Source organism: Poecilia formosa, unplaced genomic scaffold (genome assembly GCF_000485575.1).
Source record: "Poecilia formosa unplaced genomic scaffold, Poecilia_formosa-5.1.2 Scaffold0, whole genome shotgun sequence".
Taxonomy (NCBI): Eukaryota; Metazoa; Chordata; class Actinopteri; order Cyprinodontiformes; family Poeciliidae; genus Poecilia; species Poecilia formosa.
In genome coordinates, this window is record NW_006799939.1 from 7179215 (window position 1) to 7204818 (window position 25604).

Here is a 25604-nt window from a genome sequence, read left to right on the forward strand (position 1 = left end):
CACACACAAACAGACACGTCACACCAGCCTGGACCACGGATATTTTTTCTGCTACTGTACACTTTTTTTTTGCAAACCGACAAACAGGAAGTGACGGAAATCTTGAGTCCCATAAGCGTACGCCGATGGAGTTTCAGCAGCTGGTGATTCAAACGTGGTGGAAGCTAACGCCTTAGCTAAATTAAAAGTCAAATTTAAGGAGGATGCAAATCTCTACAGCGTTCCACTGCACAGTGTAGTAGAGTACACTCTCACTCATGCCATCCTAGGCAGAGAGCACATTCTGTCATAAATACCCCACTCCATCCCCCATTACTTTCCCTCAGGGAGGGAGAGAGAAACAGAAAGTGGAGGAGAGGATGTATCGTCTTGACTCTATAAAGCAGAGCGCGCTGCAAATGAATGCATCATCAAGCTAATTAAAGGAACAATGTGTAGTAGTCACGGACGGTTGACGCGTCACGTAGTTGGTCTCAGATCGGATGTCTTTACAGTAAAATGCAGCGTGTGCAGTGTGGGATAGTGTGCTCAGAAATAGTTGAATAGTTTTGCACTGTTAGAAGAAAAGCTAAAGGTTCACGGTTCGATTTCAGCGAATAAAAGAAAATTATACAGTGACAGTTTAGAGTAGGGCAGCAGCTAGTGATGATTTTAGTAATCAGTTATCATTGATTATTCTGATGATTAATCGGTTAATTGGATTCCAAAAAATTGGCAGATTTTTCATTTAACCACTTCGGCTGTTTTTGTGCAATGTTGGGAATACACTAAAAGATGCAAGTAAATAAATAATTCATTTCCCCTTTTAAAATCAGGAAATAAACATTTTGTTGCCTAAAATGCGATAACACAGCATTCCTTTAGTGAACGTTTGGTCATTTGTAGCAAAGGATGCAGCTGAATAAATCCTTCTAACATCAACATGTGAACAGCTCAGCCCTTTCTGCTGGACTTATCCAACTTCTGATCTGTTGACTATTTTTTTCAATTAAATAATGAATAAATGGATAGCAAAAGGTACTTAATATGAGAAATTTTAAGACAGAATTTGAACCAGATGAAGCTAAAATCACTTGAGGAGTTCTGGGTAGAACATAGTTACAGACAAATATGTTTTTGGTTTTTTTAGTCTTGCATGCAAAATATTTATATTTATTTTTTTGTACAGTTTTGGCTTAATTACTTCTCCAAAAGTGGTGTTCTTTCAGCAAATGTCTGATTCTGAGTCTGTATGGTTCATTTAACGGTTAATGAACGCTTTTGCTGCAGAAGTTTGATCTTTGCAGTTTTCTCGAGAAAAATATTAAACTCTCAAATCATTCTGACAAACTCAACGTTGTGTCTCGTCTCGTCTTGCAAGTCTAATGTATGGCCACACCCCTAATGCGACCATTTTTGGGATGATGGATTGATGGGACGGTTCAGTTCTTAGGGTAATTTAACTTCAGGGATATCAGAGTAGACATGATTGAAAACAAGATTTTTATAATTCACTAAAATGAGCAAAATTTTGTTAACCGAAATAAATAAAAATAGTTATCAACTGGAAAACAACTACAAGTGAGTGGAACTATGTCATGCATCTATAAAACTAACTAAAACATACTGAAATTCGAGACATAATAGTTTTCATGTTTATGAATGAATTTATTAGCCTTTTCAGCTGATGTGAAATTGTTTTTTTTGTGTTTTTTCTTCCGCTCAAGCAGTTTACATCAGCTGTCAGCAAATTAGAGCCGTCCATAATCCTCCCGGCAGCATTTCCGCTCGTCTGCGAAATGGCGACAGCAAAACTTTGGAGAAAACACCAGAGTTTGTTGTTAAACCATTTTTTGAAGATTGTATCTTCTGCTGACTATTCATTACAATACAATAGTTTGACCTTTTTGAAATCTGCATCTAAAAGTTAACCAAAGTATGAAAAAGCAAAAACTATTATTATAACTAATACAGACTAAACAGAAACTAAACAACGCTTAACTATTGCCTAACAAAAACGAACCGAAAAACTATCTATAAAAAACTATATTAACCGAAGTAGACAAACAAAAAGTCACAACGAAATAAAACGAATCTACAATGAGAAACCCAAAGCTATTATAACCCTGGTACAAAACAAATGCACAGAACTCTTTTCAGATGTTATCTAAGCTGAAAACCATAGTGGCGGATGGATACTTTCAAAGTGTGGTGGCTTTGTGTCGATTTGTATTGAGGATTCAGCATCCAGCACTCGGTGACATTGGGGGGCCTTTCAATTTCATTATCAAACGGCCCAACATCTGGAGCGACTAGGACGAGCAGGAAGAAGGTACCATAGAGTTCGGGTTTGGAAAAGAGAGGAAGTGAGAAGGGATGGGAGAGGAGCAGAGAGGACAGGAAAGGAGAGAGCGGGACATCAGAGAACAAATGAGAGGAGAGACGCTGACGTCTTTGATCCTATCTGTTCTCGCTGCCGATACGACCGCCTCAAAATCCCATTGACACAGCCGCACTTCACCAGCTTCTATTGTCTCCTTTGGTTTTATTTTAAATAACATCTGCATTCGTCAGCATGTTTTATTGGCTGTCCGGATTTTATCCCTCCAATAAGGCTGGGAAGGTTTTTTTTTCTCCTTTCCTTCCCCCTGGCTGCGCAGTTTGAAATGCCCTTGGCAAAACATAAGAGGTGGAATTTATAAGAGCCAGACTGCCTGTGATTTCTAATAAAATATACTGTTTTCTTAGTTAAGGCTTGTGAACGGTGGAGGTAAAAACAAAGTAGCATTTCCTGCAGACGTTTGTGCAGATCTGGTGTGAGAGGCAGTCAGTGAAAGCAGGAAACACACGGCTTCTTGATCAGACTACGTTATCTCATGCTCGCTCCATTCATAGAAACCTCATGCTTCCAGTGCGACTATTAATAGCGGACACACTCAGCTTCCTGCTGTAGCCAATACACTGCCAGGCATCCAGAAAAGGCAGAAAACCTGTGGGGACGCACTCGTCTAGGAAACCTAGGCAACAGACGGCAGCTGCCACCTACCAAAAAATAAAGAAGAATTCCTGTTGAAGGCTGGATGTAATTTATCAAAACAGATAAACAAATGAAATCAAATTCTTACATTAGAGCTGCAGTATGTAACTTATACAAAAGGAGATGTTTTTTTTTTTTACATATTTGTTAAAATTATCACTTTGACATGACAGTGTAATAACAGATAGATAATCTGCAGGTGGTTCACCACAACGTAGCCTGCCATGAATGCTAAGACTGGATAGCATAGCTACAAACGCCAGCAGATAAATGGTCTTCCTGTAATGGTAAATTGTTTTTTGTCCTGTAGCACATTTAGCAGCATACAGGAGGTTGATTGACAGCGCTAAGCCCCTCCTCCTGGCTCTGATTGGTTGTTTTTTGTCAGGAGCGGTGCATTTTTGCAGACTGGAATATTAGCACTGGAAGGAGGTGGAGGAGTTTGTTTGTTTGTTTGTTTTTTTCACAGGTTATCTGTCTCATAATGTCACAGCAAGATGACTGGTTAATAAATGTGGAAAAAACATACTTTTTTGTAAAAGTTGCAAATGGCAGCTTTAAACAAAACTATTATGGTGCTTTATTTGACAAACATTTCTTGAAATTGAAGCAATGCTGTATGGGAAGAGTGCTATTTTCAGCCAGTACCTTACATTTATTCTTCTCCAGGGAAGTCACAATCATACCGAAGTAAAACACAAATATCTGTTATTATTTCAGGATATTATTTTTGGATTAATGCAGTCATTTGTTGTCACTGGAAATGATAGAAACACATTTCTGAAAATGTTATGGAAAATAAACATTTTCAGAAATCTTACGACTGTACTCTCTTAATTTTACGACTTCACCCTCTCAATTTCATAACTTCACTCTCTCAATTAAATGACTTCACTCTCTCAATTTCACAACTTCTATCTCTCAGTTTCATGACTTAACTCTCTCGATGAAATTACTTCACTCTTTATTTCATGACTTCTCAATGTCACAACTTCGCTCTCTCTATTTGACGACTTTAAGTCGGAGGTGCGGCTTAACTTTTGACACCCTAGAGGTAAACTATTCTGTACTAGAGAATAAACTGAGACACATGAGATTAAATCTCAAAACTAGAAAACAAACCTTAAATTAATATTAAAGAATGTGTGACGATCCAATTTAATGACATTATTTAGACAAAATTTGGACAGCATTATTCGAGTTTTCATGTTGCCGACCAGCTTTATGACACATGCCTGACCGTACAAAATCAAATTTTCATTTCAGCAATGAAATCCACATGTAACCCAAATGAATGGTCATTGCAAACAAAGAAATTAAAGCAAACCTTTTAAATGAATTATAAAATGTCCTCAATACAGGCGCTTTTGTCAGGAAGCTGATATATTTACTAGCGGTAGTTTACACAGGGCGCTCTAATCTCTCCCTCCCTGGTGTGTGTTTGTCCAAGTTTTACTCATTCAGGTTTCAGCTGGCCGAAGCAGGTGCAAGCCTGTGACTCAACAACGTGTGTGCCGCTGCCGACCGGGCCCTTCAAACACGCCTTTGTTTGGCCTAAATCTCAAACCATCCAGTGCTTTTTTTAAAACAAGTACCCGCCGCCGCACACAGACATGTAGCAAATCCACTCACACACACACACGCACACACACAACACGTACACACACATTTGCTCCATAGATGCCTCCCAACAAGGGAATTGTAATATTTCATTATGTAATAAGTGATGCAGTGATTCTATAATATAACTATATTTGCTTGAGCTAGCTTCACAGGAAACATTAAACACAGCAGCATCAGCAGTGAAAACATTCTGGCGAATGATGTTTGCATCGATTGTTGCTCGCCTGGCTCTGATCAGGAGGTGGAATGTTTAGTTGCATTATGCTTCTGCACAATGTGCTGTGGATGAGGATGCTGCTGTAGGTATAGATTGCCAAGGCGACCAGCTGAGATAAACACTGTAGTGAAGGATAAAGAGCGATCACTATTGTGACATTTAAGGCGCTGCAATACAATCAGCCTAAAAGCAGAAGAGCCTGTTTTTAAAAAAAATAAAATAAAATTAATATAAGGATGTTGCTGAGGGTTGAAGCACAAAAAGCAAATCTTCCATCCTGGGATTGTAATTTTAGTAGAGAATCGCCAATTAATTCCTTAATATCACTTATCCTGATAAAACACTGCTACCATCACAACGATAATGAATTGATTGATTTTATTTAAATTGAACAATGCATATAAAAGCTGCAATATGTAACTTCTACAAAAATGTTTTTTCCATATCTATTATAAGCCGTCACCATGTTGTGAGAGTATGGTATGAGACAAATAAAATGTGAAAAAATCAGACTCCTCTGCCTCCTCCCAGTGCTACTACTGCAGTTTGCAAAAAATAAAAAATAAAAATAAAAATAAAATCAACCAATAAGAACTAGGAGGAGAGTCTTAGTGCTGTCAATCATCCTCTTGTACGCTACTCAATGTGCCAGTGATGGAAAAACAACCTACTGCTACAAGAAAACTGTTTATCTGCCATAACCACTAGTTTGCATAGTGGTTATGCTAACTAGCCTTAGCATTGGCAGCAGGCTATGTTGAGGTGAACCAGCTGTAACTTAGCAAAGAGCTATTGGGACGGGATGAGCATGAGAGTGATTGACAGCACTGATTGGTTGTTTCTGACTGAGTGGTGTATTTCTGGAGTTTGTACTGGGAGCACTGGGAGAAGACAGAGGAGCTCTACTTTTTTTCAGATTATCTGCCTGATATTATACTCTGATAATGATAGTTTTTATTTTTAAACAAACATAAAAAACCATACTGCAGCTTCAATGAACATACATTGTTGTCGTAAATGTACTGGATTTAGCAAAAATGCTAATGTTCAACCATAGTCCTATAAAACAAACACAAAATACAAACATTCATCCAATTTCATACATAAAAATAAGAAATGCAGTAAAAACAAATATAAACTATATATAAGGTGCCATGAAAATGTAGCAGCTGACCAAGGAGGTAGGGGACTGGCAAATAACAGGAGTTTATTTTCAGTGAAGACGCGAAAAAACAGTCATTTAAAAAGAAGTTGGAGTGCTGGAGTTGACAGACAGCAGAAACCGTTCACCTTATCCTCGGGGGCCAGCTGCTTGGATGGTTGTTTGCGTGGCTGACTTTAAATCTGCACAGAGAGGCGACTGATGCAAGGGAATCCTTTCATTAGGGATTTTGCAGAAAGCGAATTTAAACATCTGCCCGCCATCAGACAGATGTTTAGAGTCGTCAAGTTCAACTTAATTGAAGTTGTATAGTGTGTGGCAGTTACGCATCTGTCCATTTGATGAATGTGCTGACCTTTGAACTGTGTGTAGCCAGGATGCGGTGGAATAAATACATGTGGGAGCCTATAATTCCTCAAAGGGAAACCTAAAAAATAAGTATAAAAAAATGTCAGGGTGGGGAGGGAAGTAGTGCCATCAACAGTTGTATGTCTTAAAAGTTTAATTTTGTGGGTGTGCTGTGGTGGCGCAGGGGCTAAGCACAACCACCACATATGGAGGCCTTAGTCCTCAACGTGGCTGTTGCAGGTTCGATTCCCGGTCAGGTGACCTTTGTCGCATGTCTTCCCACTGTCCTGTCAATTAACTATTAAATAAGGGCCACTAGAGCCAATAAAACAAACAAAAATAAAGTTTAATTTTCAGGGTGGTCCAGGGGCAAGGCATGACCCACATATTGAGGCCTTGGTCCTCATGCCAGTGGTTGCAGGTTCAACTCCCAGCCTGGTGACATTTGCCACATATCTTCCCCAAATCTCATAACCCCCTTTCCTGTCAGGCTACCTTCAGATAAAGGCCACTAGAGCAAACAAAAAAAAGTTTAATTTTGCAGATAAGCTAGTTAAGTTTTAATATTTTGCAGAGAACAATTTAATAAATATTGATAGCTGCAGTGTGTTTTCTCTGATAGCTTTGCTTACTACCAAATATATTTTATTTCAATACTTTCAAACTCATATAAGGCCATGCTAATGTTCCACATGGAAAACAAATAGTTCTGTCAGAAGCTACCAATATGCTAACGTCCATCTTCAGCAACAACAGTCTGCCTGTTAATGTTAGCTCCTCTGTAATTTTGGAAGATGTTAGCATAGTGAGCAACATGGGGCAGGTTGTTGTTTATATTTTCAAATATTTTATTTTCAATACAGAGAATAAGAAAAGAGGTGTCATGTAGTGCTGTACCTTAGCTCTAATAGCTATTCCACTCCGTTTTTTTCTTCTTCTGCTTCTTTGAGCTGTCCCAGCAGCGCCCCCTTCTGTAGCTGGCGCCCTTGGCAACCGTTTGGCCATAGCCAAGAAGCAGCCCTACTACCTGTAGGGATGAATTGGTTAAAGAAGGAGTGGAGTGAGATGGGTCAACAATAGGCCAGGTATCAAATACCGCTCTATTGTTAGCTATGACTGGGCTATTATAACCCTCAGTGTGAGACATTTTTAGAACAGTCCACCTATCGCTTCTGCCTGGAACCACTCCAGCATGTGTGTCTGATTAAACATCGGACTGAGGAGCGTTGGAGAGAATGTTTATAAAAGTAGAATATTAGTAAGAAAAAAATGTTTTTGTAATACTACAAACGGTTACAAGATTTTCTTCAACTTATGATGTGCAAGTTTTGTTTTGGTGTTAAGTCTGAAGAACATTACTAGTTTTACTGGTTCACTTGTTCTGATTAAAAAAAAAAGTCTATAATAGAGACAGAGACTTAGAGATCTAAATATAATTAAAAGTATGCAAATACTTGTAATAGGACACTTTTAACTGCTATTTATACTATTCAAGATGTTTTCTTATTTTAATTTCTGGACATCATCTCAGCAGCTACAGTTGATCTTTTATAATACACAGCAGGATACAAAACCCTATTTTTTTTCATCACCGACCCACTAGGTAATTGTTTACAAGGAAACCAAGAGTTGGATCATATGACGACATATTACGGCTAAGGGAAAAAAAGAGTACATTTAAAATTCTCTGAATTTTCTATGAAAAAACAAGGACATTTCTGAGTTTGGAAAGTTGAAAATTTACTCGAAAAACATGGAAATTCTTGAGTTTCGAAAGTCAAACTTTCAACTCCGAGATTTTTTGGCAGAACTTTCAAACTCTGAAAATGTCCAAAAGTTGACTTTTCAAGCGAAGAAATGTCCCTGTTTGTTCTAGAAAATGTTTGATATTAATCTCAGAATTTTTAAGTTTTTGTGCCTGAAGTTTTCTCCTCTTTTCTTTTTCATCTACACTGGCCTTAATACGTCGTTATAGGATCACATGACTGTAAATTCTGCAAGAGAATTTTGAATTTTGATCAGGCAGAACTGGTGTTGGCCAAGCGGCTGTGGTGTTTCTATGTCTATGGATGAAGAGAAGCCATCCAGCTAGATTAACACGCAGAAAAGAGCTGAAACACGTCTGAGCATCTGAAATGTTCCCAGGGAAGCTGTTGAGGCATTTACGGGAGGCTCGAAGACGGGCCTTTGTCACCTGCCAAGAAAGTGCTGATTACAGATATAATGAAAATGCGTCTGTGTCAGAATGAATAGGTTAGGCTGACAGGAGAAGCAACCTGGTGTTCACACAGAACGACAAGTTAGGAGAAGCACAGTTATTAAAGACAACAGGGACAAACAGACCCTGAGAAATGTATTCAGATGTTAGGATTTCTGGTCAGAGATACAGATTAAATTGACGACTTTGCCAACAATTGTTGACCAGTCACAGATTTTAAACATTCATTTTAAACTTTGGTGTGAAACAATCTAAGATGAATGCTTATAGTAGTAATCTGATTTCCTTGTTATTAATCAAAACCTGAACTCTGCTGTTGTGGTGGGTGAAAATGTGCAACCCTACCGGGGGAGTCTTCCATGTCATCCGTATAAATGGCCCGGTCTTCAGACCCAATAAACAACCAACAAAACAGTCAGTAGATATAAAGATTCCACTGTTTAAGAAAAAAAAATGAAACCCTTAGACAAAATAACAACTGTGATCTGCGAGTTGTAATATAGGATTGCGGAACAAAGTGGGAAGTGGTGATACGATATGAAGCAAAGACAGCAGCAGCAGCAGTATGTGGGCACGGACGGTACAGGGCCGCCGCATAATCCTCCGGTGTGAGTTTGATCTAACAAATACTTTAATCAGCAGAATCTGATGCAGATAATACCACACTGAACATGACGCACAACGGCTTTTGCTTGTAAAGCACTAAATACATTGGGAGAGCCTGCGCTAGGGGCCGCGACTCAGACCTCAACCAGGCAGCAAGCAAATCCCTGACAAGCTAGCATATTACAGAGGTAAATGTGTGGCGTTTGTCCGGCCCTAGCTACACACAGCTTAGCGTAGCAGATTGACTTGTATGATGTGAGAGGAGAACGTGATTCAGAACTGGGGGTGTCATGGCTGCGTGTTTACGGCAGAATTCAAATGTGAGAGAGAAATAAAATCGGTGACAGCTAAGTCTCCAACTGGGTCTGGTGTGACACACAGTATGAATATGGTACAGTGAAAAAAAGTATTTGCCATCTCGCCGATTTCTTCTTATTTTGACTTTTGGTCACAATCAAATGTTTCAGATCGTCAAGCTAATTTTAATGCTAACTGAGAAAACCTACAAGGCATGTTTTTCAACTGAAAGTGGCCTAATGCAGTGCAGTCTGGGATTAATAGTGTTTTTGTTCCCTGGTTGTAGTTTAGTCTTTCATTGCTGGGTTCCAACACCATGAAATATTTTCTGAACATCTTGGGGATCATCAGTTCAATGTAAGGACACCAATAATTTTGTTAAAAAAATATATATTTTTTTTAGCTCAAGATTTTAAACCCACTGAGTAAAACTCAAATATGTTTTCCAAAAACAATTGTCAGATCAAGATTATGCTGCTGTAAAAAATATGTATGACTTTGAACCCAACTTTACCCAGAGAGACAACAGATGTTTCTTAATCTATATGTTCAAGAATACACACTCTGTGAGTTTTCTCTAAATGCTAGGCACGGTGTAGATACGTGTTATACTGTTTGATAAAGTGGCTGAAAAATGAATATTGTACATATGTTTCTTGTAAGCTCTTGCATGAAAAAGATGTACTTGTGAACGTGTCGGCTGCGTGGCGACTCACTGACTCGTTGCCACTTGGATATCTCTCGGGGAAGGGAGATATGATGCAGCTCAATTGAATCCTGGCGGGTAATCTAAGGAAACAGATGGACTTTTAGTTATATTTGGCTGCAGATTAGCCACTTCCCGTCGCTTCCTCCCCCTCCAAAAAAAAAAACCTTGCTCTTGCCAACTCCCGTTTGACAATCTGAATATTAGTTCTCGGTCAGGAGGTCCGGCTTGCGTGCTGTTCGATTGCCTATTCTGATGAGTGGGGGCGTGTGCGTTCAATCGTATCTTTGCTTTCTAAGGCCCAGCCGCCGTAGCCGGCCAACCCGTCTATGCCGAGGCCATCACGTCGTCCCCGTTTGCCCTGCCTATCTCACCATGCCAGCGCCCCATACCTGAGGAAGTTATCAGCGCCCTATCCACCGCTCCTAATCCTCTTTGATGACGGAGAGGAAGCGTTCAGTGGCGGCTCTCCTGGTATTTACCGGAGAGGCTGAATGAACAGGTGTCTCACCGCCTCATCAACTTTAAGATTTGCAGGTTGCACACTAGATTTGGGGTGGGGAGGGAATTCTGACTTGCATAACTTTGCTGTAAAAAGGCTTAATGTCACACACAGCATGCTGATTTGCTTAGGATGGCTGCCTGAAGTGGACTAACTCTGGCTGAAGTTGTTTAGGAAAACGCCGTTTCTGTCAGACTTTACAGACAGAGTGTTTTTCTCTGCTTTTTCTTTTTTCTTTTAGCTAATAGGACAATAGGGTCATTTTACCGCTGATGATATTCTGACATATTTCAGAAACTGATAAAACTCTGTTAAGAACTTTTTTTTTTCTCAATGTCTTTGATTACATGAGCTTCAGATGTTGTTCTTAAGCAGCAACCTGTATCCGGTGACTGCTCCAGACTGAGCAGGGTGATATTTTACCGCTTTATGATAGCAGAAGCAGTGAAAGTGAAACTTTACCTTCTGCGTCACTTGACTTACCTCATACAGACACTGCATCTGCTGGCATTCCTGACCAGCGGGGGCAGCGTTAATGATGTATGTACAGTAGTTGGTATTTACCCCCCACTGAGCCACATCACTTCCTTTTGATCCAGTTATCACTCTGACTGTGGTGGCCTTTAGAACCACTGCCCCGGTTCACATCGTTAACTAGACAATCCCTCAGTGAACCCCTTTATATTGTTTTGTAAAAGTTAAAAACGAATGGCCCATTTTTGAAAGTTTTTAGGCCCGTCGCAATAAGCAATTAATTAATTAATCACATGATAAACTGTGATAAATGAGCTCAATAATTTCTGTTCTGATTAACATTTTTTGAAGAACAAGATTTTATTTGTGGTTTCAATTGCGTGAGGTTTTTGTTTCCGTTTTGATTTATTGTTTTTGGTTTGTCATGTTTTTATTTTGGACATTTCAAATGTCTTCCAGTTTCAGTGCTAAACGCTTTTTGTAAAATGAAAGTTTCTTGGTCTTTCAGAGGTGCATTATTACACCATTACAAATACATAACTTGAAAATGGTTCGAAAACAACAATGTTATTGTTTATCACAATGATCACTGGGACAATTTAGCCAGTTTGTCCAGCAAAACAGTGTGAATTAGGATTTTATCACTAAAATAAAAAAAATTGTAACTTGTACAAAAACTCAAGACTTTTACAGTGTTAATGTAAAGTTAAAGAACATTTTTGATAAATAAATGATAAAATAATAATAATTAAAAAAAAAGCTATTTTTAATAGTTCCGAGCAGTTCCCAATTGTTGCTAGTTTAACTGGACGGTTTTGCTTGAAAATAGTTTTCATTCATTTTTATTTGTGATCATGCCTAATTTGAACCACAAATGACATATGAAGCGAAGACAAAAATGATTCAGACGGTGCATATTTTAAAGACACTTCATGTGTGCAGTCCTTCTCTTGAAACGTTAGAAATGCCTTTGTCCACTAGAGGGCAGTGTAGCATTAGTCTTTGTTGGAAACTCGGTTCAAAGTCACACAAACCCAATAAAAAAAACAAACTAAAAACTAAAACTGTTTCTGTTGTGATATGTGAAGAAAGAGCAAAAGAACCAAATTGCTAAACTGCAACAGGTTGGTGCATTTATTTATTTTTTTCTTCTTGTGTCACAGGGAGTTCAGGGGATGCAGGTTGCGGGTTAAAGAGACGGAAAACTGAGACTGGATCGGCCCTGCAGGCCTCCTTAGAAGCCAGGATACTGAATACGTCACTTGTGACATTTTACACTCTCATTTTACTGCCCCATGTCAAATAATACAGAGCAGCGCAGCGCACTCCCTCACTAAGCCTCTTGCCGCTCTGTCTTGCACACACGAGGGTGCGTGGTGGGTCCGATGGAGGCGCACGCGTACACCTCTGCGTAGACGACGTTGGCTCACGCACACAAACGCTCAGTGCCCGGCAGCTGTCCAGGCAGGCAGGCAGGCAGGCTGGCAGGCAGCAGGCTCCATCAGATAAATATGAGGCTTGTAATGCAACCACAGAGACGGGGCTGATGGGATCAATAAAGAACGGCGCTGCAGGTCACCGGGAGAACACAGCGAGAGGATAAATATGGACTGGCTCATCGGAAAACAGACCGGCGACACTGACGGGTACACTGGACCGGATCCTCTCTCTGTGGCTGCCGACCTGGCCGCAGACCACACCGGCTGATTTCCTGCTCTGCCGCTTTTCTGCTTTTCACCAAAAGTGTTCATGTGAAGCTTCATTTGTCGCACCCTGAACGAGAACCTCCTCAGTCTCAGTTTTTTTGTTTTTTTTGTTTTGTTATTTTTTATTGTTTGGGTTAAAACAAAGCGCACCCTTTAATTTGAAGACAGCATTAGAATGAATTCTGTTTTGAATGGAAGTGTTTTTCTCACTTAGATGTTCACTCTGAGGCTCACATTTGCTTCGACTGGAGAAAAGTTGAGTTGCCACTCCGTTCAACCTCTTTCCAGGAAGTGCTTAAGTATTCTGAAAGCTTTCTCAGAAGACTTACATTAGCATCACCTTTTTTTTTTCTTACTGGAAGCTACTTCAGTCTTTGGTTTTATTTCATGCAATTTTAAACAGTTCCAATTAAGTGCAATTGATCTAATTGGAGCAGTTTTCGCAGTGGAAGTTAAGTATTACAGTGAACCCTGGTCACCGTCTTAATCAGATGGGGTCAAAGTTTAAAACAACAGAGATGCACTGTTTCGGGGTGTACAACCTTCCTGAGGATAACTGTGTGATTATGACCGAGTGGTGATCAGGGGCTTATAGGGGTTTTTGCTGTGGGATTCTCAGCTGCTTGTTTCTGGATAGCTTAAAGTGACGTTTGCTCCCAAAGCAGGAGCGAGAGCGGCTAAAGTCGCAGCCTCATGTGTCGGATGGTGTACAAATTTCTGAGATGTGAGATGGTAATGTTGCGGCCGCTGTGTGTGTGTGTGTGTGTGTGTGTCTGTTTGTCTGACCTCTGCTTTACTTATGGGGAGTCGGGGGAGAAAGCATTTTAAATACCAGCGCATGTTGACGTTGTTCTGAAAACATATTTCTATCAACTTGTAGATGAGGTGAATCATTTATTTTTTGTGTGTTTTTTTATCTGATCACCAATGGAGGCATTTACTCCATTCTCGAAAAAAAGAGAATGGAGTAAATATTCCAATAAATATTTGCTCCTTGCTTTGCTTTTTTTTTGTTTATTTATTTTTTGCTTGATCAGTTTAGGGAACTATTGTTATTATTTTTATTCTTCTATTTGTGCAAGCAAACTTCTTAATATCACATGAATAATTCATAATTAGTTTAGGGACTTGGTCAAAATTTTTAATTGAGCTAATTGCAGAATCTGTAATTAATTGCATTTTTAATTGAAAATGAGGTATTGACAAAAAAAACATTTTCAATTTAAAACCCTGCTGTTAAAATATTAAATCCTGCAGACATATGAGTGCATCAACAAAGATATTTATTGTTTTTAATCTGTTATTTAGGTGACTGAGCCATCAGGCTGATGTAAAGTGGTATTATGCTTATTCAGGAAGCCATAATCATTCATGTAGCGTCTTTGAAAAAATTCTTCTTTATGTCTGTGGATGCTGACATCAGCGTTGGGAATGTCTGTGCTTCGTACAACATGTTTAGCACTAAGATGCTATTTGAATAGCTTCTCTGATAGGCTAACTCCTTTTAGCGCAACTTGAACTCAACAATAGTCTTTTCCGGTGTCCCATAAGATTGTTTTTTTTTTTGTTTGTTTGTTTTTTTTGAAGCAGAATTTAAACCTCATGACAAGAAAAAGAACTTTTTTCATCAATCGTTTTTGTTTCCAGATGTTGCTTGTACGTCAGATTTATAGGCATACCAGAAACAGAAACATGTGAATACAAAAGTTTCGGCTGGGAAAAGTTCCCAGCTGGAACTTTTGTATTTAAAAAAAAAAAAAAAGTGATTGAGTTAAAATTATGGTTGCCTTCCCGTAGCGATTTAAATTTGATTTTATGTACTTTTACTCTTCCATCCTTAAAGCGACATTGACACGTGAACATATATTTTACTGTCCCACCATTCTATTTCTTCCATTGTTGTTTGAGTCTTTATTTAGATTGTTCTACATATTGCACGTCTTCTATTAACATCGTTATTGTACCATTGTCTTGTATTCACCTCGTTTTCCTCATCTATTTCTGTTTTCGTATGCAATGAGATCTCCATACCCTTTTTATTTTATTTTATTTCTTTTATGTTTTAGGCTCAAAGAAGAACCAAAACCTCAGCAAGCACAGTAAGTAAACTGCATTACCCAGAGTGCTCTAGGCTTTGACAGTCTTCTTTTTTTCTGGCAGTTTGTGCTGTGTGCTTCTTGTGGCTTTCTCCTCGTCTTCTGGGGGCTAAACGAAAGAAATGACATCAATGTCATGCGATGACAGCTGGATGACTCAACAGTTGTAGTAATGGAGCAATATGTGATTACGTGTATGCCACACTGTGAGCTGAAATTGACCAGACAGGTGAATTGTATTAATATTAAACAGCTGACATCCATGGCGTTAATGGCAGTTGCTTTTCTTTTTCTTTTTTTTTTTTTTACCGGCGCTTTTTTCAGTTTCTTTGACAGACTTCTTGCACATCCTCCCCTTGTCCCTGGTTTCTACTTGGCTGTCCGTCTTTATCCAGTTTATCGGCTGCACTGTGGCTGGCCTGTGCAAACCCTGTAATTCCACTACAAACGTGGACTCGGTGCTCCTCTACTGTGCTACTGCTTCATTTGATCCAATCTCTCTTTAAGACTGGTCATTCGGAAAACCTGACCTCTGCTGCCCCTGTAAACTAGAAGAAGTGATACTTCTGTTAGCCTTGTCTGTAGCACTCATTTCCATTGGCTGTAGAGCTCACATCTTTCCCCTCCCCCCCATCGTTCTTATTTCTAATTTAACTCTGATAGCCTCGCACTTCTACCCTCTTCTGACTTTTCCATTGTATTTCTGACCGTATCTGGATGTCGGTGGCCCCCACGGTTGCCGTTCTGCCAGTGTCCTGGCCCTCTCCTCTATCTGCTGTGGTTGTAGTGAATGTTCCTGCTATTTCTCACTCCTTGAAACTGCCCTGCGATCCAAAAATCCCTCTTAAAGGTCAACTTATTTTCTCCTTTGATAACCAATTGCAATGTTTCAGCCACGCTTTGCTTATCCGAACAGGTGGTTTCCCTTTAGCGGGATCACTGGCCTGGTTAATAATGTTCTTCAGCCCCAGCAAAAGCCCCAAAATGACAAGAAGCCCGAACCAGACGCGTAAGTAATAACACAGACCCGCCATGACCTACTTTCAGCAAGAAAACAAAAATATTGTGACAACCGAAGGAGCTCAATAGGCTGTTTTTTTTTTTAAACAAAGTTCCTAAGAGGTTTTTAAAGCTGCAGTATGTAACTTCTGCAATATTATGTTTTTTCTATATTTATTAAAACTTTAACAATGTTGTAACAGTATGGTATGAGACAGATAGTGGGTGAAAAAAATCATTCCTTCCAGTGCAAAAATGCATCGCTCCAGCTCAAAAACAGCCAATCAGAGCCAGGAGGAGGGACTTAGCGCTGTCAATCAACCTCCTGTACACTGCTCAAAGTGCTAATGGTGAAAAAACTACTTACCGTTACAGGAAAACAGTTTATCTGCCGTTATTGGTGGTCATGCTAATTAGCCGTAGCATTGGTAGCATGCTATGTTTTGGTGAAGCAGCTGTAGCTCAGCAAAGGGTAAGCAGGAGAGGGTGAGAACGGGATTGATTGACAGCGCTAAGACCCTCCTCCTGACTCTGAGTGGTTGTTTCTGACTGTGTGGTGTTTCCTGCAGTTAGTACTGGGAGCACTGGGAGAAGGCAGAGGAGCTCGATTTTTTATTTTATTTATTTTTTCACAAATTATCTGATTCACTCAACACAACATAATTAATTTGAATTTGAACAAATATTCTAAAAAGCATAATTTTTGATAAGTTACATACTGCAGCTTGGAGAGTGGTTATTGGTGTTAGATTAGCGGTGTATCAAACTTTTGTCTGATAAAGTGAGTATCAGCTTCACACCTTGCTGACACAAGCCTTTCGATTGATGCATCTATTTTTGTTACAGTGGTTGGGTAAGAAATTGTAATGTTCTGAAACAACAGACTTAAAAAAAATCCTAGTAACTCTTGGATTGTAAGTGTTGTTTTCCATTCTGCTTTGTTTTGGTGTTGACTCACATGCTACGCTATTTTTTTTGTTTTAGCTTTTTTTGTTTTTTTTCTTTTTGCCTTTTTCCGCTACTTTTTAATAGATGTACGGCAGAACATCGGGTTCCACACTTTTGCTCTGCAAATAAATGTTCTGCATGTTACATGGCTAGATACTGAAAGGTGAGTACAGTATGCAGAGGAGGGGTGATCAATGGAGCAAGAGCCAGATGGAGACAAAATAAGCAGAGAGCTGAAGCACAGAGAGAATCAAATCAAATGGAAAGAATTGCAGGACAGAAGCAAAACACACAGGCCAGTATTCAGAGTACAGCATACAAACAGAACATAACACAAGAAAGACCCAAAACCAACAGGAGATAACAAAACTCAAACAACAGAAGTTTAAAAAAAAAGAACATGACGGGAAGTGAAGGGAACAGAACCATGGAAATCACAGCAAACCATCACAAAGAATCTCAGAAACTGAAGAGTGAAACTCTAAATGCAAGAAACATATCTAGATTATATAATAGACATGTAAAAAAACCTCTAATGATGAAACCCAACTAGAATAATCAGTGCAATATAAGGAATGAAATAAAAATCTTATTGAAGAAATAATAATAATGCTAATGATAGTTTTGCTGTACAGGCAACATTCTTGGCATGAAATTATAGTCCATTAGCTGTGCCCCTCTCATTTACAAAAACTAGTAATGACAATTTCATTTGCTGTTGTTTCTGCCACAAAGTTGACTTTTTCCTTGGTAAATAAATCTTATGTAGTGCCAGCAGAGAACAAGACGTGTTACAGGAAAAATAAAGTTAAAGCCAAAAACTGTTGACACAGCAGGCTCAGGAAACCAGGCAAAGGTTTGTCAGTGTAGTGTTTAATTTTTACATCAGTGCATCAAAGTGAGTATATTTAGCTTTTTCCAGCTCCTTTTTGTTACCTTTAATTGATCAAATGTAGACTGTGTCAACCGAGCGGGTGTTCTTCACCCTGTTTTTCACCAGCAAAAAAAAAAAGGACAGAAACCTCCAGATGCTAGCCAAAAGTAGCATCAAGTTCCACTCCTCAGCAGCTAGCAGAATAAATCGATAATCTCAAACCGTAGCAGTCAGCCAAAGAAGACCGTGAACTAGATGAACTTCAAAGACTGGGGAAAATAAAACAAAGGTTTTTAAATGAATTCTGACATGTTAGCTGTACTAATGTAATTAGGCAAAAAGGGAAAAGTGAGACTTTGTTAACGATATTAGCTACACCTGTGCTGCTGAGTTGCTCAGTAAAAATGTAAACTGTGTAAGTAAAGAGAAGAGCTTAGAGGTCAGAGGTTTAAGTGAGTAAATTTTTATAGTCGAAAATTCTATTTGTTTCTGAATATATGTGTCTTTAAAGATATTATGCCATATTAGAGTATAGCAAAAACTACAGGCTAAACCATTCAAAAATATTTAGTATCTCAGCAAATCATATTTGTAAATGTATCTTTTTTTTTTTTTAGCTCCTTTGTGTTAGTTTCACCTGACTGAAAACATTCAAAGGTTTTTGGTAAGCTAAGATTAGACAAAGCTAACAGCAAGCAAGATTAAGATTCACAGAAACCATCATTAAAAAATTATCTAAAAAAATTGTTGCAAAGAAGAATATAAACTATATTAACTCAAAGATTCTGCCAAAGAAACAAGAACAAAAAAAAAATATCAACAGATGTTGCAACCGATTGGTATGTCATGCCATAGTGTCAAAATACCGTGACAGATTAGCATGACACAGATAATCTCTGAGTAGATCGATCTCTTCCAACTCTTCCCTGAGCTTCCATTGCCATCTAAAGAAATGCACCGCTCCCAATCAGAAACAACCAATCAGAGCCAAGAGGAGGGTCTCAGTGCTGTCCATCAATACTCGCTGTTCAATATGCTAATAGCAGGGAAACGACTTACAGTTACAGGAGAACTGTTTGTCTGCCATCATGGGTGCAGTACGCTAAGTAGCCCTAGCATTAACGACAGACTCTGCTAGCCTGCAGCGCAGCAGAGAGCAAGGTGGAGATGAGCAGCACCACATGAGAGTGGTTCACAGTGTTAATTTACATGCTGGATTTTGTGATGTATTCAAAATTAATTCAGTTTCTCATAATAATTCCTCACAATTAGTGCATTTTTTACAATATAATAAATATTTATACTACCTCTCTGTGCCTATAGAAACCATCTGCAGCTGCACTGGACTCTCTTGCATAAAACATAACACCTTTCATTTTGCTACATTCTTTTGATACCACCCACCTATTTCTCCATAGGGTGTTACTACAGTCCTAATCTCTTGTCCTCCACCTCATTACTCTCATCCATCTTCGCCCTACACTTCCTGGCCTCATTCTTCACTTCTATCCTCCCTGCTCCAGGTACCATGTTAAGACTTCTAATGCCTCGTTTCCACTGAGAAGCATGGGTTGGTACAGTTTTGTAGGCTATTTTGACTATTCTCAATGTAAAAGTGGCCCATACAGCTGACTGGTACCGACTGGCTATTTGTGAAACACTTCGCTATTCTGAATATATATACATTTATTTACATATTATTTAGATTTTTTTTATCTGGAACTGAAGTCCTGAATAAACCTTGAATAAACTCATTTAGTGTAGGTCCAAAAAACAATGGTACCATATGGTTAAGGTGGAGCAATATGGGAATAGTGCCACACAACACAGTTCATTGACTGGAGGACAGAAAAATGTCTCTACTACAAAACATGAGACAGTATTGTGTCACATTTGTCATCACACTACTGTGATGCTACGCTAGGTGTGAGAGTCCAACTGGTGAACAGACAGGTCTTTGATAAAAAACTTAATCTTAATTGCTATGAATGTTGGAGAAGGCAAAAACTGACCTGTTTTGAAGTTACATCTGTGGTAAAACTTTACAGAAATTCTATGTAAATTCAAGCTTCAACAATTTATTAAATCACTGCCAGAAGCTTCTTGCCTCATGTAACAGGGTTTCCACGCGGTAGTAAAAGGTAGTAAATTAAATTAGCTCAAATTAAGGCCAGTAAAAGGTAGTAAAAGGTAACAAATAGAATTTGACTTGGTAGTTAATTTTTCAATAAACATTTCATGACCCCTTCAATATATTTAGAATTTTACATTGATGATGACTTTTTGTTTTAAGTTCCTTTAACTATAAAATCTGTATTAAAAATTATATCTACTCCCAGGACCTGAGCTGATGTAAACAGACTCGATTGGTTTCGCTGTCCGATCGAGTTTGACTCGATCGGACAGCGGACAGTGTTGGAAGTGCCTAACGTTTGAGACTAGTGAGTCACCATGAGAAAATGTAAGTTTTCACGACTTTGCCTGGATGACCAGGTGACAGAGAATCACTTTGGAAAATATGAAGAAAGAAAATATAAATATGACTTTGTGACTGCGACCAAACCGAGCGGAGCATCTACCGTTCATTCGCAGCAGATTCCTGTGCAGGGGAGCAGATGAAAAGTAGGAACTTTTTTACACTGAATATGGGAATAGAAAGATGATTAAACCCTTCTGGGTTAAAGCGGTGGACTTGCTGGTAACTGGTTGGATGTAGTGGTTCCACTGACGCTTGCCCTATGCCTGTTAGGAGATGGAACCCAAATTACAGAAATGGGTAAGGCAGTAAAGTGCCCTACCCGTTGGCCCAAAGCCAATGGTTCCCTGGCCCCTCCTGTTCCGGCGAAGCTGCGCAGATCACTGCCAGTTCAGACTTGTGGGAATAATGCATTTAGTGCCCACAGGTTCTATTTTTTTTCATAGCGCATGCTCACTGCGTGCTATTATTAGCCCTAGCAACAGTTGCCATGCTGCTGACAATGATGTCATCAGCATGACTTCAAATGATGTCTGTGTCATGAGGCCCTTCTAAGGATGACTTTGTGATGTCATAGAGTCCATGACATAACCAACTGATCAGTTAATTCTCTAATCAGTCGACACAAATCAGTTAACAAGTCAGTCAACACACAATTCATTTGGAAGTTTTAGTTCAGCACAGTAAAGATGAATGACGAAAGCCCACAGAGAGAAATGGATGTGAGGCCTCAGGTCTCTTTTTGGACAAAAGTAAAAAAAACATTGTCCAACAAAGTTCATCCTGGACAAAGAAGTCCGGATTACAAAAAGAGAAATTTTCTCAGTGAACTTCTGTGGAAAGTGATCGAAAAGGCCGCAGACGGTCCAACTCTGCATCTGGTACGACAGACATTTCAGGAACAACATAGCAAGATTTTGATTTTGCTTTTGAGAAAAACTGGGGAATTAAACGTGGACATACTCTCGGAGGTATCAGAAGAGCTAAGTGAACGGATTTTCCAGAGTATTGCGAGAGATGCATTCCACTTTGCCTCTGGACTGCATTTAATTGCACTACTGGATTACCCAGAAGGACACGAAGTAATTGTGGAAAAATTCAAGCGTCACCTGGAGAATCCTGTTCCTCCAAAGAAAATGTTTAAGTCTACAAAAACAAAGATCAGAAAGACGTTTTTTCCTAATGAGGACTTGTACTCGGATGAAAACTGCCTGAGTGACAAGTATACTAAGGCAGGAATGGATCCTGAAGAATTTTTGAAGGAAGCGAACAAGATGGGTTTCAGACGTGGAACCGAAGATGAAAGGAGAGTCATGGTGGAAACAATTCTTTGGAGATTGATTTATAAGTCCAGTAACAGATCTAGTTATGCGGGTTACAAAATGAAGCACACCGAACCTGTACATAAAAACCTTGCTCCAAAAATCTGGGAGGAAGTAAAAGACATTGATTTCGTCTTTTTTGAGAATATGGAACGAAAACTCTGCCGAGACATCTTGCAACTTCTCTGGGGCAATGAAGATGTGGTTCGAGAGTTGTTGTTCAAGATGATTAAAAGTGACAACCCGGTAGTTATATACAAGGTGTTAGAGAGCTTCAGAAGGAACCTGGCACGGCCGAGAAAAATCAATCTTAAAGAAAGCTTCCTTCAAAAGACATGGAAGATCATCAAAAAGGCTGCCTGTTGTGGAGACGNAACAAATAGAATTTGACTTGGTAGTTAATTTTTCAATAAACATTTAATGACCCCTTCAATATATTTAGAATTTTACATTGATGATGACTTTTTGTTTTAAGTTCCTTTAACTATAAAATCTGTATTAAAAATTATATCTACTCCCAGGACCTGAGCTGATGTAAACAGACTCGATTGGTTTCGCTGTCCGATCGAGTTTGACTCGATCGGACAGCGGACAGTGTTGGAAGTGCCTAACGTTTGAGACTAGTGAGTCACCATGAGAAAATGTAAGTTTTCACGACTTTGCCTGGATGACCAGGTGACAGAGAATCACTTTGGAAAATATGAAGAAAAAAAATATAAATATGACCTCATGACTGCTACCAAACCGAGCGGAGCATCTACCGTTCATTCGCAGCAGATTCCTGTGCAGGGGAGCAGATAAAAAGTAGGAACTTTTTTACACTGAATATGGGAATAGAAAGATGATTAAACCCTTCTGGGTTAAAGCGGTGGACTTGCTGAGTAACTGGTTGGATGTAGCGGTTCCACTGACACTTGCCCTATGCCTGTTAGGAGATGGAACCCAAATTACAGAAATGGGTAAGGCAGTAAAGTGCCCTACCCGTTGGCCCAAAGCCAATGGTTCCCTGGCCCCTCCTGTTCTGACGAAGCTGCGCAGATCACTGCCAGTTCAGACTTGTGGGAATAATGCATTTAGTGCACACAGGTTCTATTTCTTTTCATAGCGCATGCTCCCCGCGTGCTATTATTAGCCCTAGCAACAGTTGCCATGCTGCTAACAATCATGTCATCAACATGACTTCAAATGATGTCTGTGTCATGAGGCCCTTCTAAGGATGACTTTGTGATGTCATAGAGTCCATGACATAACCAACTGATCAGTTAATTCTCTGATCAGTCGACACAAATCAGTTAACAAGTCAGTCAACACACAATTCATTTGGAAGTTTTAGTTCAGCACAGTAAAGATGAATGACAAAAGCCCACAGAGAGAAATGGATGTGAGGCCTCAGGTCTCTTTTTGGACAAAAGTCAAAAAAACATTGTCCAACAAAGTTCATCCTGGACAAAGAAGTCCGGATTACAAAAAGAGAAATTTTCTCAGTGAACTTCTGTGGGAAGTGATCGAAAAGGCCGCAGACGGTCCAACTCTGCATCTGGTACGACAGACATTTCAGGAACAACACAACAAAGTTTTGATTTTGCTTTTGAGAAAAACTGGAGAATTAAACGTGGACGTACTCTCGGAGGTATCAGAAGAGCTAAGTGAACGGATTTTCCAGAGTATTGCGAGAGATGCATTCCACTTTGCCTCTGGACTGCATTTAATTGCACTACTGGATTACCCAGAAGGACACGAAGTAATTGTGGAAAAATTCAAGCGTCACCTGGAGAATCCTGTTCCTCCAAAGAAAATGTTTAAGTCTACAAAAAGAAAGATCAGAAAGACGTTTTTTCCTAATGAGGACTTGTACTCGGATGAAAACTGCCTGAGTGACGAGTATACTAAGGCAGGAATGGATCCTGAAGAATTTTTGAAGGAAGCAAACAAGATGGGTTTCAGACGTGGAACTGAAGATGAAAGGAGAGTCATGGTGGAAACAATTCTTTGGAGATTGATTTATAAGTCCAGTAACAGATCTAGTTATGCGGGTTACAAAATGAAGCACACCGAACCTGTACATAAAAACCTTGCTCCAAAAATCTGGGAGGAAGTAAAAGACATTGATTTCGTCTTTTTTGAGAATATGGAAAGAAAACTCTGCCGAGACATCTTGCAACTTCTCTGGGGCAATGAAGATGTGGTTCGAGAGTTGTTGTTCAAGATGATTAAAAGTGACAACCCGGTAGTTATATACAAGGTGGTAGAGAGCTTCAGAAGGAACCTGTCACGGCCCAGAAAAATCAATCTTAAAGAAAGCTTCCTTCAAAAGACATGGAAGATCATCAAAAAGGCTGCCTGTTGTGGAGACGCTTCGGACACAGAAGAGAGGCAAGAACCCTTTGGGCATCTCAGGTTGGTCCACTCANAGACAGGACCTGCCTCCGAGTCAGGACCTGCCTCCAAGACAGGACCTGCCTCCGAGTCAGGACCTTCCTCCGAGTCAGGACCTGCCTCCAAGTCAGAGCCTGCCTCCGAGTCAGGAAAGTCCTCAGAGTCAGGACCTGACTTCGAGTCTGGACCTTCCTCCGAGTCAGGGCCTGCCTCTAACTCAAGACCTGGTTCCGAGTTAGGGCAGACAACTGAGACAGGACCTGCCTCCGAGTCAGGGCCTGCTTCCGAGTCAGGACCTTTCTCCGAGACAGGACCTTCCTCTGAGTCAGGACCTGCCTCAGAGTCCGAACCTGCCTCCAGGTCAGGACCTACCTCTGAGTCAGGACCTGCCTCAGAGTTCGAACCTGCCTCCAGGTCAGGACCTACCTCAAAGTCAGGGCCTGGTTCTGAGAACAGACCTGCTTCTGAGTCAGGACAGACAACTGAGTCAGGACCTGCCTTCGAGTCAGTACCTGCCTCCGAGTCAGGACCTTCCTCCGAGACAGGACCTTCCTCTGAGTCAGAACCTTCCTCAGAGTCAGGGCCTGCCTCCGAGTCAGGCCCTGCCTCTGAGTCAGGGCCTGCCTCCGTGTCAGGACCTACCTCCGAGTCAGGGCCTGCCTCCGTGTCAGGACCTTCCTCCCAGTCAGGACCTACCTCCGAGTCAGGACCTGCCTCCCAGTCAGGACAGATTTCTGAGACAGGACCTGCCTCCCAGTCAGGATCTGCCTCTGAATCAGGACAGATATCTGAGACAGGGCCTGCCTCCCAGTCAGGATCTGCCTCTGAATCAGGACAGATATCTGAGACAGGACCTGCCTCTGAGTCAGGACCTGCCTCTGGGTCAGGACCTACCTCCGAGTCAGGGCCTGCCTCTGTGTCAGGACCTGCTTCCGAGACAGGACCTACCTCTGGGTCAGGACCTACCTCCGAGTCAGGACCTACCTCCGAATCAGGACCTGCCTACAAGACAAGACCTGCCTACGAGACAGGACCTGCCTCTGGGTAGGGACCTGCCTCTGAGACAGGACCTACCTACGAGACAGGAACTGCCTACGAGACAGGTACTGCCTATGAGACAGGACCTGTCTCCAGGTCAGGACCTGCCTCCGGGTCAGGACCTACCTCCGAGTAATGACCTGCCTACGAGACAGGACCCGCCCCTGGGTCAGGACCTGTATCTGAGACAGGACCTGCCTCCGGGTCAGGACAGACCTCTGAGTCAGGAACGGCCTCCAAATCAGGGCAGACCTCCGAGACAGGACCTTCTTCTGAGTCCTCAAGCATAACAGTGTTTCCAGGATTTTTTCTCACCAACAGAGACACGTTGTCAGAAGTGTCAAGACTGGATGCGTTTCTTCAGCAGAACTTCACAACTCATGGGAGTGGATCATTATGGCCTTTAGAATGCTTTCAAGTTTTGGGTCTGAGAATACCTGAAACTTTTAGTCGTCTGCTGTTAGAGTCAGAGCGAGGTGGGTAGAGCCTACCGAAGAGTCAGGATGGGGTGCCGAGGGAACGGTGGCGGACTGAGGGGGCTAGGGAATAGTTAGAAGGGGTTCGAAGAAGAAGGAGAGAAGGTGGGGGGGCGGACTGTGG

At 40.5% G+C, this 25604-nt stretch overlaps 1 protein-coding gene across 25 annotated transcripts in view; it reads left to right on the top strand.

Annotated features, from left to right (window-relative positions):
* rims2a (regulating synaptic membrane exocytosis 2a) overlaps window positions 1–25604 on the top strand; it is a 169805-nt gene that overhangs the window by 9419 nt on the left and 134782 nt on the right. For 18 of the 25 annotated variants that reach the window (XM_016661050.1, XM_016661135.1, XM_016661167.1 and 15 more), the window contains exons 3-4: window positions 14942–14974; window positions 15888–15980. The exons of 5 other annotated variants lie outside the window; for them this stretch is intronic. In XM_016661050.1, coding sequence (XP_016516536.1) covers window positions 14942–14974; window positions 15888–15980 — 126 coding nt within the window. Of the gene's footprint in view, window positions 1–12649; window positions 12816–14941; window positions 14975–15887; window positions 15981–25604 lie in introns of those variants that run through there. 2 more of the 25 variants (XM_016661577.1, XM_016661318.1) reach the window with 2 other exon arrangements.